The 16,448-nt window shown below is 42.4% G+C and overlaps 1 protein-coding gene across 4 annotated transcripts in view; it reads right to left on the reverse strand.

Annotated features, from left to right (window-relative positions):
• Positions 1 to 16,160, reverse strand: part of LOC116736136 (microtubule-associated serine/threonine-protein kinase 1-like) — a 57,502-nt gene extending 41,342 nt beyond the window's left edge. Inside the window, exons 1-3 of one of the 4 annotated variants that reach the window (XM_032588430.1) lie at positions 15,605 to 16,160; positions 15,275 to 15,418; positions 4,226 to 4,263 (exon numbers count right to left, since the gene is read on the reverse strand). In XM_032588430.1, coding sequence (XP_032444321.1) covers positions 4,226 to 4,263; positions 15,275 to 15,313 — 77 coding nt within the window. In that variant the 5' untranslated portion in view covers positions 15,314 to 15,418; positions 15,605 to 16,160. Of the gene's footprint in view, positions 1 to 1,392; positions 3,101 to 4,225; positions 4,264 to 15,274 lie in introns of those variants that run through there. The other 3 variants (XM_032588429.1, XM_032588431.1, XM_032588432.1) reach the window with 3 other exon arrangements.
• Positions 16,161 to 16,448: the final 288 nt, after the last annotated feature.

Consider the following 16,448-nt stretch of genomic DNA (forward strand, 5'->3'; position numbering starts at 1 on the left):
ACCTAGAAACAATAAAAAAATATTAAGTATTTTCATCCTTTTTAAAATGTAATTTCTCAGTTTTGAAAATATTATTAGTAAAGTATTCAGCCTGCTGTTGCATACAAAAGTCGCTCAACAAACAGCTCTCACAGGCAGGCTAAAACCATTTGGAAAACCTTAAGAAGCTTCTACATTGTTAACTAGTTTAGAAGCTACTTCTGTAAACAACAGAAAAAAGAAAAGGCAGCAGAGATATAATACCAGAGAAATAAAATATAACATCTCGGGCGTGCCGTGGTGGCGTAGTGGTTAGCGCGACCCATATTTGGAGGCCTTGAGTCCGCCATCGCGGGTTCGACTCCCGGACCCGACAATATTTGCCGCATGTCTTCCCCCCTCTCCTTCCCCGTTTCCTGTCAGCCTACTGTCATATAAGGGACACTAGAGCCCACAAAAGACCCCTGGAGGGGTAAATATATATATATATATATATATATATATATATAATATCTCTAGCTAACAGCTAACCGTTAGCTAGAGATGCTAAAGTTAGCGACTGCTTTGGAGCTTCCTTTGTGCTGTAAACTAAGGCCTATTTCAGTGAGCCTATATTTGTTCACCTCTAGTTCAAAATCTAAGACTGTGACTGGTCAAACTACAATTAGATAATTCCACCATGAACCAGGATATTGTTTTTAATATAGGCTAGCTGAGATTAGCCTATTATAAAATGGAAACAGAAACATTTTTTATGCTATTTTCCTCTTCCATTAACAACTATACAATCAGGCAAGTATAAAAATCAGTTTTTATTTATTCACACAGTTTGCTTTTCTCCTCAGCAGGCATGTTTTTATGGCCATTAACTTAAATTAGGTGTCTTTAATCGGGGAGCCATGAAGGACATCAATTGCCACCACGGCCCTGGAGCTTACCCAATGTCATTGAATTTCCTTCTTGAACAATCAACACTTTAGCTTAATGTTGACCAATGAAAACTCTGGTGACAATGTATAGCCGTTGCTAATTCCTTGGCAGTCAGTGAAAACAATAATGCTAAAAAAGTGATGTTGTGAGTGGGAGTCTTTGCAAACCACTTCCTCTGGTTCATTATTAAACTGGCGTGGATGGATACCACAAAAACAGCAGTCCAGAAACAAAAAAAAAGACATCCACTCAACTTTAGAAAATATAAAATAAACCATTTATCCAACATCAACACTTTCAGACCTTCAGTAAGATAGTAGCAACTCAAACTCACATGGTTATTACCTCAGACCTCACAGACTTTACAAAAAAAAACACTTTAGACTTTACATAAAACATACTGCTGCCTGACCTTCCATCTACCCAAACCACAAAAACAAGACAAAAATCCTCCCTGCTCGATATCCCAGCCCTTTGCGGTACCTTTTAGTGCGTCGGAACATGCTGCCGGTTGGATTTCTGCTGCGAATGTATCAAGGCACAAAACACAGGCGAAATTTCAGCCCGCTCTGACACATACGGTGGGTCCCACATCCTTTGGCGACTGCGTGTCTGAGCAAGTGAGTCCAAGAAGCAAAAGGTGAGGGAGGGAAGAGAGAACGAGAGAGAAAGAGGGAGTGCTGAGGGGAGGAAGGGTGGGTCGCTCGTATAGAAAGGAATAACAAAAGACAGCAGGGGATTATGGGTCGTTTTATCCAGGCTATGATGTACTTTTGCAATTTTTTGCTTTCAACTCTGTTAAAAGCTCTCACTGCAAGGCACCATGAATGAAGGAAGCAGAGGAAAGAGATGTTAGCTTTTCACAACGACTAAAGGCCGACCGTAGTCAGGGTTGTTACGCAACAACGAGAAAGGGTTTGAAGTGGTGGAAGATTAAGAGAGCATAGCTAATTGGGAGGTAGGCGACATACGCAGACAAGCTGTGAACGGCTGGGTTTACCCTCGAATGGATGCAGCAGGCAGACCGAGCGAGGAGCCAACTCCACTCAGCTCATCCATAATGGAGGGCGGACTAATGGCCTCCGACTGAGGGAGACGGCATGTGATGAGCGGGAGAAAGCAGCATGCCCAATCCCACATTTAAAGATGACTTGGTTCAAATTTTGCTTACGTTGCTTTTGTCCATTTTCTTGCATTTTATTTCAAAGCACTTTAAAAAGAGAAGAAAAAAAAGCCCAACCACATTTGTTCTGGCAGGTTTATGTTTGGGAGGCAGATTCCTTCATGGACAGTGACTTTGCAATTTCCATCCATGAGTTCTCAGCTGTTTGACGATCTTTGGAGGCTTGTAAAAACGAGGCCTTGTCCTACACCGTTTGCTTCGTCCGGAGGGTCTGAGAAACGATTGCTTCCTGGAGGCGTGGACTCTGTTGAGGTTTTAAATTGTCCCCAGTTGCTAGCATCTGCCCGTGACGCATGAAATGCATTACTAGCTCGATGCTAAGAAGCTGGAAATTGTCTGAGCTCTAGACAACCATCCTCCAATGCTAAGAGAGAAGTGCAGAGCCGAATGAGGTGGCTGTTAATGTTGATCCAATATTTGGAAACGTTGCCAATTCAGACTGAATGTCTTCGCTCACTTCCTACGGTTGTCATTGCTAAAACTACAGGCAGGCTACAGTTCTAAAACAATGCAGAGAATTGAAATCGTCGTTCACAACTTTTCCTTCTGTTTGCTGATTGGTCCAGGGGAGAAACTACAGGAGACAATCCAAGTCAATGGGAGAAATCCTCCCTGTGAGCAAGACGATACAATTTTGTCATGTGGCTAGGTCAACAAGAGCCGAATTTGACACTTCGGATAAAGTATGAGAAAGCCTAAAAGCCTTAAAGCTGCAGTATGTAACTTTTATATTAAAAAAATATTTTTCACATATATTTAATCTGCCACGACGTCATGAGACTACAGTATGACACAGATAATCTGTCCAAAAAAAAATCCAGTTGCTCTGCAGTGCTAACTGCAAACAACCAATCAGAGCCAGGAGGCGGGTCTTAGCGCTGTCCATCATGCCCGCTTATCCCTCCTGCCTTACTCTGTGCTACAATGCAGCTTGAGCCTGCCATGAATACTAAGGCTAGTTAGCATGGTCGCGGACAAACAGTTTTTGTGGAACAGCAAGTTGTTTCTCCACCATTAGTGCATTTGTTTCAGACGGCGACGGCACCTCATGGAGGAGGTGGAGGAGATCGATCTTTTTGCAGATTATCTGACTCATTTTATAGTGTCACGACATAGTGACAGTTTTAACAAATATGTAAAAAAATGCATATTTTATAAAAAATTACATGCTGCAGCTTTAAATGTGGGAAGGTGGCAGAACAGTCTCCAAGGGTTTAGAGAAAGATAACACCCTTTCCAGGCCTTCATGCTCTATGAAAAAGAAACCTGTATTATACAAAAACAGAACAATTAAAAGCTTACTTGTAGAATATTATCTACTCAAAACCTCTGTTTAGAGTAGAACAACAAGAGAATCATAAGTTAAGCTAATCGATTGTCTTTACGCCTCATTCTTGGTCTCGCTGACAGACACAGCTACACATTTCACTATCAAAACTCATTTTTCCATGTGTTCTACTCCAAAACGTGTCATCAAAACAAACCGAAACGTTTAAACAGTTGACACCTCGTCTCAAGAATTCACGTTTTGATCCGCAGTTCTCAGTTTCTTTACGAAGCCTTTTTTCAAAGTTTTCCACAAAGTCATTTTAACAAAGAAAGCGTCTAAACTGCGGGATGCCTGTTTTAACCAGGCAAAACCGGTTCAGATGCACGATGCTGCGTTTTTAAGTCCAAAAACTTCCCTTTGACTCCTTCGTGTTTATTCTTAAACATAACCCCTGCTATTATTGTTCATGTTTAGAGTGAAAACACCCAGAAAGGAGAAGCAGAACAATAAAATGTGCGGAAAAGTAGGTGTGTGTGTGTGTGTGTATGGGGGGGGGGAGGGGGGGGGGGGAATGAAAGTGATGGATTAATAACCAATAAGCAGTGGGTATGAATTATTTTCAGCACCATGGACAGAATCCACAGATTGTCGCCGGTCGTAATCAGAGTCTCACACACTCCAGCTGCTCTTCCTCCACACCCTCCTCTTCCTCGGCTCTCTCACACAAGCCCTCCGACCGCGTGCTAGGCTCACACTGACACGCCAGGTCCGCGTGCTGCTTTACTGCTCGTTTCACGAAAGGAGAGGCGGGAAGAGTCGAGGCGGCGAGCGGGAAAGGAAGTAAACAAAGGGAAAACACTCACCTGCTGTTCTTGCGCGGCAGCGGCAGCGGCAGGTCCTGCTGGCAGCAACAAAGAGAAGGAGGAGAGTAAAAAAAAAAGAGAGAGATCAGGTGCGGAAAAAACTCCCCAAAGTGAATTCATGTGAACATTTAAAGACGAATGCAGCGTTTACTGGATGACGTCATCGGTTGTTGGCAAGCTCTGCTAATCCGCCTCATTTGCATTTGCCGCTCCTGTAAATCTCTTAAAGCCAGTAGGGATGTGTTATGTAACTTTGATGCTGTCTATATCATTAGATGGAATTTGTTTCTTCATCTTCTTTTATTATTATTATTATTATTATTATTATTATTATTATTATTGTAAAGCACAATAACACCAGCTGCTTTTCTTACATTAACCATAAATCTGCTCAAATGGAAATTAGGGAAATAAATTTGCCTTATTGAACAAATTTGCAATTTTGAAGAAAAAAAAGAAAAAAGAAAACACGTCATTTGATAGGCGGTTTTTGCACCAGGATGAGGTGCATTTTTTTTTTTCTCGGCCGAATCGAAACAGATTTATTTGGCAAAATCCGTTTTTGGCCGAGTTATGAATATGTGTAACTGTTTACGTCTGTCATCATGATTTTTTTAAATGACGTATCGCGCGTGACTGTAATTTTATTTCTGAAAGAAAAGAAGAAATACATATAGATGTAAAAAAAAAAAAAAAAAGTGCAGATTTTATTTTTATTTTTAAATGGTTTTGATTGTTTATTTTTGCTCTCTTCCGTGCTTTTGCAACAGCCTCCTCTAATTGTGGTTGAACACATGAATTAAATACGGCACAATAAAAAAAATAAATAACACATTCAAATCGAGCCCTTCCTGTGTGTAACTCTATCCTCGGTCCCCTAAGCCTTCCTCCGCCGCAGCGCTTCAGAAACCAAAAGACCTGCTGTGCCGTCGATGTCAAATGGTGATTGGTCTGCTCCTCGCGGACCGATGGGAATCGCTTCACAGTGACCCTTAATCACCCAGAGCGACTCTGGCAGCTCGTCCTGATTACTTCAACACTCGCGTGACGGTGACACATTTTGTGTGGGAACGCAGATTTGCGTGTTTTGGTTCCTGACAGCGCCGAGCTCTGAACACTCAGAGCACCGGGAGGACGGCGGCGGGGAGCGGGACCAGCTGAAAGAGGCGTATGACTGTGACGTGGAAGGTGAAGGATACACCATCGCCAACATTTAAAAAAAAAAAAAAAAGTAAATCTGAAAAGTGTGGTTGGTATTTTCATCAGCAACTTGGGTGCGTTTGTAGTTCTAACACAGAACGTGTTTGATGTAAACAAGCCCCGTGTAGCTCTGGCTGGATGTAAAGGGCCGCTATTCTGCTGGAGATTGAACCTCCACCCCAGGCTTTAGCAGGCTCCGTCCATCTTCTCCTTTCAATCAGCCTTACCATACGTATAGCACAGAGAAAACTACACGAGAACGCGCAATAGAGAGAAAGACGGACAGAATCACAAAGACAGAGAAAAACAAAGACAGAAAGAAAGAAAACAAGAAACAAAGAAGTTCTTCAGAATGTAACAAACATGTCCTGCGGACACGGCGCCGCTCCTATCAGTCACTCATCCCAGAAGATCTGTACTTGACTCACCCTGCGGGTACAACAAGCGACAAAATGGAGCTGGAAGACGTTAATCCAAAGCTAAACGTGGGGAAAGTTAAACTACTAAGGCAACAGCAGTTTAAAATAATATGTCTGGTTTACTTCGGGTTCAGGCTTTTAAATAGAGTTCACACAATGTGTACAGGATCGGTTTGGATTTCTGTTTGTTTTTAGGCCCAATCTGAACTCGGCTTCCTTGCCACCGTCACGTTTTCTACTGGATTTTATTTATGGGTATCAGGGAAAATGTGGCTCAACACGGATTTTTGAATTTGTAAAATCTATCACCGAAAATTCAAATAAAAATACATAGAAGTTTTAGTTTTTTTAGCAAGACGAGGGGAGGAAAAGCTCAAATACTTCACACGTTGCCTTACTCCAGCTCGCCCTTTCCTTCTCCTCGCCTCCGGGTCAGAAGTCCAAATCAACCCTGACGTTCAGCTGCGTGCCTGCAGGGTTAACTAGGACAGAGCTTTCCCTTCACAAGGTCGAGTAAATATTCAACTCATTGATCCCTCTTCACTTTGTCCTGCATTGATCTGGCTAATTGGCCCTGGGCTGTCAAAGCCAAGGAGAAGATGACTTACAAGAGCGAGATGCATTAAGAGAAGCCAGTTTTAACGCTTCAACTGGAGTGAAAACTGTGTCAAAGCAGAGTTGGCATTACACCGAGTGCTGGTTAGATTTTGTTATTATTATTATTACACCCATATTATTATTATTATTATTAAAAAGAGAGTAGATTTAGTTATAGAGATTTGAGGTTTACTCACAAAATTAGGCATAAAGGCTCAAATATGTTCATACATCCCCACTAATATTTCATCATCTTCCTAAAACAATAAGTCACTTTAAAAAAAGAAAAAGAAAAAGTGACTTATTATTTTAGGAAGGTAACAATTTGGGGGGGGAAAAAAGTGTCTTAAGTTGCAAAGAAACCACACGTTTTGTGTCAACAAGCTACTGGCTTAACTAACTGGAGATTTGACTGTACTTATGATCAGAAATGGCGAAGTTCATTTATATTTTTATTTCCTTTCACAGGGATTTAATGAGCCTTCATTTATTCAGTCCAAAACACTAAAAAGTCAGTTTCTTAACTGAAGGAACTGTTTTTTGTTTCGGCGTCTGCGTTTCGGGTCACTGTCCGCCTGGAAGCCCATCGAGCTTTTCATGTAAGGAGAAATTCTAGAATTTGGAAACAATTCTCTGTTTTCACCACTGCAGCCGTTTTGATCCTCAACATGATGCTGCCACCGCCATATCTTACAATTAGAAGTGTGTTCTTTGGTTTTCAAAGCCTAAGGTCGGATCCTACAAACATTCTTCCTGTCACTGAGGCCAAAATCTGCAGCCGAATCTTTGTCTCATCAAAGCATTAATATTTCTCCAAACGGCATTTTGGTAGCTGCAGATTTTATTTTTGGAACAGAGGCTTCTTTGTTTTTCAGTATCTAATGATACTGTTCCAGCACCCTAACGGTCTTGAACCTTGATAGATTTTGTTGTTTCCAGTCACCCTGACCTCTAGAGGGCGCCGGTTTGGCTCAAACAGTCGAAACATGTTAAAAGGGAACGCATGACAGCTGGTTCTGGACTGCGTACGGCATGCTAACACGAAGCTAATGGAGTGGCGCTAACTTCATCCCCTTTGAAAAGTTGTGCTTCAAACTTCAGAATAAAATGTTTTCAATGTTGAACTTGCAAATTAAAAAAAATAAATAATCAAAATTTTCCTTTAACTTTTTGCTCTAAAAAAAATCACTGGTTTTCATTGTTGTGTGATCATTTCACCCTAGAAAACCCCCCCAAAACAGTTCAAATACATTTAGAGGCCCAAAATCAACAGGATCTTTATGAAGATAATTACAAATGTATGTATAGATTATATAGATAGCAAGACATTGAATTCATCCTGACAATAAGTTAAAAATTAAAATCTTGCTGTTTTTCTGGGAGGCATCACTCAGTAGATTACACCACCACATTGACCTCAGCTCCCCGCAAAAGGTTACGCTACAAAATTAATACTTGTTTGCATATTTGCATGTTGCCCCTTCAGCAGCAAAACCATCAGAAGACAATGGACAATAATTCTGTTGGTGGCGTCCCCAAATGCCACTCCAGTCCTCCCATTGAATACTTAACAACGGAGTAGATTAAGTGGTGGAAGAGAAGGTTAAAAACTCATTAAAATTCAAAGTGTTGACGTCCCGGAGCAACGGCACACGGTTTACCTTCAGACGGTCAAACCAGCGACGCAAATAACAGATAAAAAGGTCAGGGCTGCAGTAAGTTATCAAAACAGATACCAAATGTGCAACAAAAACAAATCTATGCTTGGTTTCCATGTAAAATATTATTGAGATCTGATAGCATTTTTGACCTGATCGGATCTTTTTTATAAATTTATTTATTTTTTTTTATAGATGTTGAGTAAGCAGTAACCAAATGATTGTCATCTCAGTTTCAGGTAACCATGTCTCAATTTTTTTACAGCTAGGAAATGAGCTCTGAGTGTGTTACAGCCACATGTTAATACATTAACCCCGGTGGAGCGCGTAGCAAAGGGCAAACAAAATGTTTCCATCTCTACCTCCTCGCAGCAGACCTGCTCAGTTTAAAATGGACGTAATTAACTCGCTAAAATGAACCGAAGCCGTCCTTTAAATTGTCCCGGCTTCCATGTTGACAACATTTACGAGTTCGGAGCGTTGGGGAAAAAGCATTTTTTTTCCTTTACAGATCTCTTCTGTTTTTGCTTTGTTTTTGTTTTTTCAAACTGAAATGTTTCATATAATTAAATTTCAATATCAATCAAAGATAACCAACAATGACCTGAATTTGTTAGAATTAAACATGCGCTTGGTTCGTTTAAAGGGGCAGTGTTATGTACTTTCCATTTTATAGCACAACTACTGTTACCTCCAGTTGCTATTAAAAAAAAACCCCTACATATATCCAAATCTGACTGAAAAGAAATTTGATGCCTTGAAATTGGGCGTCTGTCTCTTTAAGAAGCTCCAGCTCCTTCTGAAACTCCGCCTTCAGGAAGTCATCGCAACATGGTAACGTTTCACCAATTGACATGCTGTGACATTGGGGCTGAATTACAAAAAAAAAGTTTCAAGAAAAAGTGAAAAAAAATATTTTTTTTTGCAATAATTTAACAAATCTTTTCGTCACTGATTTCAAATGCTTGTGGCAGAAGTTGTTGCACACAACCAGTTGTTAGGTTGGGGGGTGTAGTAACTTTTTGACAGAGGGCCAGGTTGGTTTAGATAACCTCTCTTCTTAATAAAGTCCCACAGTGATTTCATCCTGAATAAAAAACAAACAAATAAAAAAGTCACAGTTTGCAATACTCCCACAGCTGCTGCTGCTCAAAGTCTCACTATTTCAATAAAGGGAGGATAAAAATTCAATATAAACCGACTGGAACAAAAAAAAAAGCTTCTTTCCTCATATGTGGGTCTGACCAAATATTCTGAAGGCCGTGGCTCAAAGCAGATTCTCCTGCGGTTTAATTATCTTGACGGAATAGCGTGCTCATTGCTCACTGCACGGCTGCCTTCCCCACGCCGCTGCGTTCACAGATGCAGCTTGGAAAAACGGCAGACTAAAAGCAGATGTGGGACGCCGAGGGATCAGCACAGCTGAGACTAAATGCTAATGAATCTCTCCGTTGATGTAGGTCGGTTGTTTACACAAAGCACCTTCTGATTCCTGACCATGTTTTTTTAAGTTGAGCCACAGCTCGCGGTAGATCCAGGGTTAGCTGGATCCTCGGGGGACCAGAAAGCTGAGATTTGAGCTAAGAAATGATAGTCTGATCCCTTTAGCTCCAGGCTGTCGGTCCGACAGGGTTAGCATGTGAGCACGTGTTCCCGGGATTGAACGAATAAAGGGAAACATCAGTGTTCATACACTCTTAAGTAGAGCTGAGTATCTGAGCCTGATGCAAAAGTATTTCCATGTACAAACCAATATTAGGGCAGAAAGTTCATAATTACTAACGGTGCTACACTTATTTGAGACACTATTCGCACAAACGTTAACGTACGAAGTCGTGAAACAGTAGCTACCCCACTCAGAGGTTTTGTTTTTGGTGTTTTTAGCGTCACTGCATTTTAGCTGAAGGTATTGGTCACCAGCTGTGTTTCCATTCACCATAATAATGTGCAATTTGACATTTCAAAATTAAATCAGGAAGCACAAAAATGTCTAAAAAGCTCTGGTTTTTTGTCTTTTTTGCCATCACAAGATCAACAATCGGATGTTACCGCTGGTGCAGTCTACGAAGAAGGAGACGACGACAGGAAGTGGTTGGAGGAAGATGGCGTGGTATGTTTTTTTTAATGACATACAACATGAACAAACTAATTCATGGATGATTTTAATCATGTTTCTTATTTCACAATTTCATAATTGTATGTCGTTTTTTACATCAGCGCAATGTTGACAAAGTTTTGAGCACATCTGTAATTGGAACACAGCTGGTGTTGAGCAGGAATGCTTTCGTCTCGGTGATGGAAACACTTCCAATAGTGGAGCTAATTTTTCATTTAGGGCTTTAGCATTTTGCCTAACTTTGAAAACATTTAGCTCACTTAGCTTCCAGATAAATCCCAAGGCTCTAATTTACCTGTCTGTTTTCTAAAATTTCACTTTAATCAAGTTCTACATCTGTGTTGGAGTTTTGGCGATTATAAATATGGTTGAATTTAGCGCTTCAGCATTAGCTTCAGCTAAATACCTTGTTTGTATAGCTTTGTATTAGCTCTGTGGCTTTAGCACAGCTAACTTTCTTACTAGCGGTGCCCACCACTGATTTGTTGGAACTGTAAGTACAGCCGTAACAGCAAATGATCAAATAAAGGCAGTTCTGTAAAAGTATTAACGCTGGGAGGTTTGTTGAAAGGCATGTGTCCTTCTCTTTCCACTTTATGACACAAAATCCAAGTAAAATACTGAAATGTTGTTACATCAAAATGGGAACAATTTCAAAGGGTTAAGCTGTAAGTTTGAGCACATTGCTCATCACCTAGGGATTTACATTTGAACGGTTCACTTGCCAATTTACTAGCAAGTGAGAATGTGACGGGATTTAAGGTGTGCTTAGAGATGAAGTATGGGCCAGTCAGGGACAAACATTAGATGCAGCCAGTAAAAGCGGTCGTAAGCTACAGCCATAAAAACCTCTTACGACTCTGGACTGAAGAAATGAGACGAGGAAAAGGAAAGGAAAGAGAAGCCAGGTTATGAGAAAATAAGATTAGCTAAGCAGCATGAATATAAAGTGCTCTGCTCACTCAGGACGGCGAGGCCGTTCATTTTGTCAGACAGTGGAGAGCTGGCCGGGAGACAAACAACGATCAATCGGAGAGTACGCATGGGGAAGATGACTTGTGCGCTCTTTGTGTTCTACGATAACCCAATAAAACCTTTGCGGCTCTCATCATACGGGCAGCACAACTTTAACCGACATGAGAAGCAGCCAGGATTCGTCTGAGAAACAGATTGGGAGCAAATGTGAATCGTTCCTTCGCACCCGCAGGCAAATGAAGCCCAAATCGGACTTTTTTCACGGCAGTCTGAACAGACCGGTTCCGATCTTTTCACCATCTTAAAGAAAAAAATGAAATAAAACATCCGATTCGTGCCGCTTCCACATGCGGTGATAAATCAGAAACGTGTCCGATAGTTTTCCAAGCGTCTGCAGTCGGAACGGTCATGTCGCACTTAATCCGACTTTTACGTCGCTGCGAAATGCAACGTGATTCTGCGCCGGAAGCAGGATGTAAACAATGGCTGGGAAAAAAAAAAATCATAATTCTGAAATTATGATTGAAGTTTGTGTCACTGAAGCGCACTGACTTACACACCCAACCGGACGTCTTCTCTTCACAAGCTTCAGTCAGTGCTCCACGTAAAAACGTCGCCCGATTTTAGCAAGCAACTTTCTGGAATACGGTTGATATGGTTTATGCAATCACAATCTAAGCTTTAATGTTTTCTTTAAAGATCTGATATCAATTGGACCACTTCCTTGAAAAATAAAGACGTATGCGTTCTTGTCTGCGTGTTATTAGGTGGCACAAAGACCACGCTCTTGTTATGTAAGTCATGTCAGAGAAAAAGCCTCATGGTTGTGACCTCTGACCTCAGCCGCAGAGAAGAGGGGTGTGTCACCATATGGTGCTGAAAGAAGGGGTGTGTGTGTGTGTGTGTGTGTGTGTGGGTGGGGGAGTGCGTGGGCGGGGGAGTGTTGGTGAGAGAGAGTGAGGCCCAAGGGACTGACATGGCAGCTTAACAGAGCATGCAAATCCAATCAGTTGTCATCAAACCATTTCATACACACACAGCCATAAAGATGACATGTGAACATGAAATGTGTGTGTAGACGTAAAATGCCTGCATGCTTTTATACCGTAACACTTATTCTTACACAGAAAGCATCCATACTCTTTAAACTTACATACAGGTAAATGTTTCCATACAAGAATATTCACGTGTCCGAATGAAACAGTTCAAGTTCAGACCTACGTTAAATTGAGAATCTTTGAAAAGACTTGTTTTTTAACAGCTACTCTCTAACCGATCTGAGCGTGAGTTGTTTTGAAAAAAAACAAAACAGTGCAGCCTCTTCATGTTTATCACATAATGTCCTGGGAAGATCAATTTCAGTCGAGGTTGTAGCAAAGTGCGTAGTGAAAGCAGAGAATCGAATAATATCAGCTAAAGTTGCTTTTCAAGATGGTGGGGACGTTTTTCAAGATGGCCACCATGTTTGTTGTCACGGCGAGTCAATTTTCGCGCTGAAACCGGGAATTTAGGTGAATGTGTTCGGTGTCGAGTCGCAGCGCATCATGATTCCTTGATCTTGTGTTTCCTTTTGACGGTGGACGCTTTTCAAAATGGCCGCCATGGTTGTAATGGAGAATATGTGTTTGCACTGGTGGGCTAACGGCTAACGGCGGACAAAAATTCTGACTGCAGAGTCATGATCCTCCGTTTCAGCAAAACAAGCCGCCAGCGCGCAGTTTTGGAAATGAAATGCGTCGCAGCGGGAGGGAGCTGCGCGCAAACCACACACATGGCCCGCAGGCCCCCTGCTCATCTCTGCTCAGTTCACTTGACTGAACCGCAACGTGGCGGAGGGAGGGGCCGAGGGAGAAGGCGAGGGCGGGGTCGTGACCCCTGGTTGCCTCGGAGTAGATGAGCGCAGTCGTTTGGACGCATCATATCGACACGCATCGGTGCCCATCCGTCCCACGTGGATCTAGTGCAGCAGACGGTGCCGAGTGGGGTTGGGGGTTGACGGGGAAGGCTAAACCCCGACGTTAGGTGAGCGAGAGCAAAGCCGCACGCATCAGAACATTAAATGTGTGTGACCTGAATTACGGCACGCAGAAACTTCCTGTCTTGGAGTGGAATCGGGTCACGTTGTGGCAATAGGCTTAAGCAGAGAGTCTGGGGGGGAGAGAAAGGTATAAGGAAGCCTTCTTTTGAAGAGCTTTGTTTTCTTTGTGGTTTTATAATCAGCTTGTTTTAATCTGAAAATAAAATAACAAAACATTTCTGCAAACTCAGTCATAAGTCAGTTTGCAAATTGACCCCAAGGATTTCAGCCGGATTTAGTTTAGGTCAAATAGCCATGAAAGAAGTTTGAATTTGTGTCTGATGAAGCACTTCACCATTAACATGACTTTGTTTCTTTTATTGTTATCCTGTTGAAAAACCATAGAGAACCTATTTTAGTTTGCTAGTAGACCACTAAATTTTCATTGAAGATCTCCTGACATATTAAAGGGGCTTTATTATATGATTTCCAGCCAGATACTATCATCATTTTATAGCATAATCAAGTAACTATGTTGACTTCACTTGTTATAAAAATGCTGTATATATCAAGAAATGTGTTAAAAGAAAATTTTACTTTGTAATTCAGCACTTTGAAATTGGGCCTCTGTCTCTTTAAAACCTACTATTTCTGAATCTCCGCCTTCAGGAAGTCATCACAACATGGCTCCTCTATTAACCCTTTAACCACGTTTTGTTTTTACCAGAGTTTCACCCAGAAGTGGCTCCTATAATGAGCTCAGCTGATGCGCAGTTCCATCAGGTGTTTGCTAATTGCTGCTGGCTAGTCTGAAGGAGCTGAGTGGGGGAGGGCTGCTCTGTGAGACGGAAGCTTGGAAACTTCAGCTCTGAGGAGGAGCTTTGTCCTCGAAGGCGGGGCTAGGTCCAACCAGGCGTTTTGCATAACTGAATAGTTGCCATGGAGATTAAAGGAGTTCTTAAACATGCAAGAAAGAACAAAAGAAACACTCCAGGAATGTTTGTGATGAGGGAATAACATTATAACATGTTGTAAAGCTAAAAAAAAGTCAATTTTACACAACACTGCCCCTATAAAAAAGTGTAAAGAAACAAACCTCTAAAAGGCTCGACTGGGCATAGAGTGCATTTTCATAATCCTGTTTAATGCCAAACCTACTAGGCGTATGTGTTTCCAAAAAAGGCCAATCTTAGTTTCTTCTGATGAAACACATGGTAATGGCAGAATCATGCAGAATCACATTGCTTTTCTTCAGTGTGGCAGAAATCTAACTGGTTATCCGCACTGTGAAACATGGTGGTGGCAGAATCATGATTTGATAGGATCCGGATCGCAGTCTTCTGGTTCGTGAAGAGGGTGTGTTATAGGCGCACCGATAAATCTGCTACAGTTCCCTTAATCTTGGGAGATTGGCGATCAGCTGATACTTGCATGCGAAACCGATCCTACCTACCTTTGCAAGGGTCTAAAAAATTAAATTCAATTAAAAAAACTAGCCACTTCTCTACTGTGAAAATGGACCCATCCACCAGCAGGAAACGGACTGCGGCGCAGGGCATTCTGGGTGAATACAACCAAAACAAACGTGCTAGCCCTCGCACTGGAGGGAGAAACCACCTCTAAAATCTGATGCCGCTTCATTGTTGTTTACATTTTGAGAAGAAGGAAGTCGCGCTCTTCTTCTTTTAAGGTTTTTCATGTAGTTTCGTTAAGTGGTTCATGGTGTAGCGCCACCACAGGCGTGGAGGGGAACAGTTTTTTTTGGTTTGTTTTTGACTAGCTCTGATCATTTCACACAGTGCAGTATGAAAAATGTTGCTCCCCAAATCGAACTGAGTCTACCGGACTATCAGGTGTGAAAACACCTTAAGAAATGGACATTTCAAGCAAAGAAATATAAATAAATAAATTATGTTTTTCATGGGTTTTTTTTTAAAGGTAAATGACTGGCCAGAAAACTGTACACTTAAATTTGACAAACCAAAACTTAGAATAAGAAGAGAGAAAGAGAGAGAGAGAGCTTTTCCATCCATCAGGCAGAACTCCAGCCTGCTGCGGTCGGCTCACCTGCAGCCTGCGGCGCCTGATTATCCCCGAGTCATCCATGGCGTAACGAGGCGGGCATGCAGGGCTTCCCCTCGCCTCGCTAAATCAATCCTTTGACCCTGAACCGATATGTCTCTTTGAGCAGGCAGGGCGAATGCATCCGAACTGTCCACCACAAAAACAAACACACACACACACACACCCACACACACACAGCGGCACTCTGAGTGAGACCGGGGTCACGTAGAGGAAATCCGCGGACGCACGCGCTTGTCAAGCGTTGCCATTCGCTCTGTTTTTTCCTCTTTCTCATAGAAAATGAAATAAGAAATAATTATAATCTATCCTCACAACAAACGGCGCAACTCCTTTCAGCGTGGTGGCGGTCTGCGCCTCTCTGCGGTCAGACATGCTTGCCCTCTACGCGCTCATGGATCCCGGGAGCATCCTGGACTTCTGCGGGGCTTCGGCGCTGTCCAGCTGGGCGCCAGAGAGGCCTCATGCGGGCTGGTCCGAATCAAAGTTCATCCGGTCCGTTTCTTTTGTCCTTCTTCTTCTTCTTCGTCGTCTTTTGTTAGAGCCAAAAATGTGTCGGCGCGTTTCCGCATCTGCACACAAAGAGCGACGCGTCCACAAACGCCGTTGTTCCTCATCAGGGGTGCGTGGTACCGGGTACAGGAGCCGCGCCGCTCATCCTCACTGAGCTCCTCCGCCGCAGATCTGCTTCTTCCGCTGCCGTAAACATTGAGCGCCTCCTCCCGCAAAACACGCACCCACTTCCCTCTTTGCTTTCTTTCGTTCATTCATTCATAGTTTTTTTGTTTGTTTGGTTTTTTTTATGTTAACTTACCGGGAAGCGGATGGAGTGACAGAAGCGAAAAGCAATAACGCGATATTTCTAATCTTCCCTGGGATTCCCCTACCGCCCCTCCTCCTGTTCCCGAGTGGAGGTCTCTCTCTCTCTCTCTCTCTCTCTCTCTCTCTCTCTCTCTCTCTCTCTCTCTCTCTCTCTCTCTGTGTGTGTGTGTGTGTGTGTGTGTTGGTGGGGTTCTACTTCTGTGAATGTGGTGAACACCCAGCCCAGGTCCCACGCAATTGTCACAACGCTGCAGGGGGCATGCATTTGTCAGATCAGAGATCAGAGATGCCGATTGGTTTTCGTAAAATCAACAGAGAGAGATGAAAAAAGAAAAAG

The sequence above is a fragment of the Xiphophorus hellerii genome, chromosome 16 (genome assembly GCF_003331165.1).
Source record: "Xiphophorus hellerii strain 12219 chromosome 16, Xiphophorus_hellerii-4.1, whole genome shotgun sequence".
NCBI classification, from domain to species: Eukaryota; Metazoa; Chordata; class Actinopteri; order Cyprinodontiformes; family Poeciliidae; genus Xiphophorus; species Xiphophorus hellerii.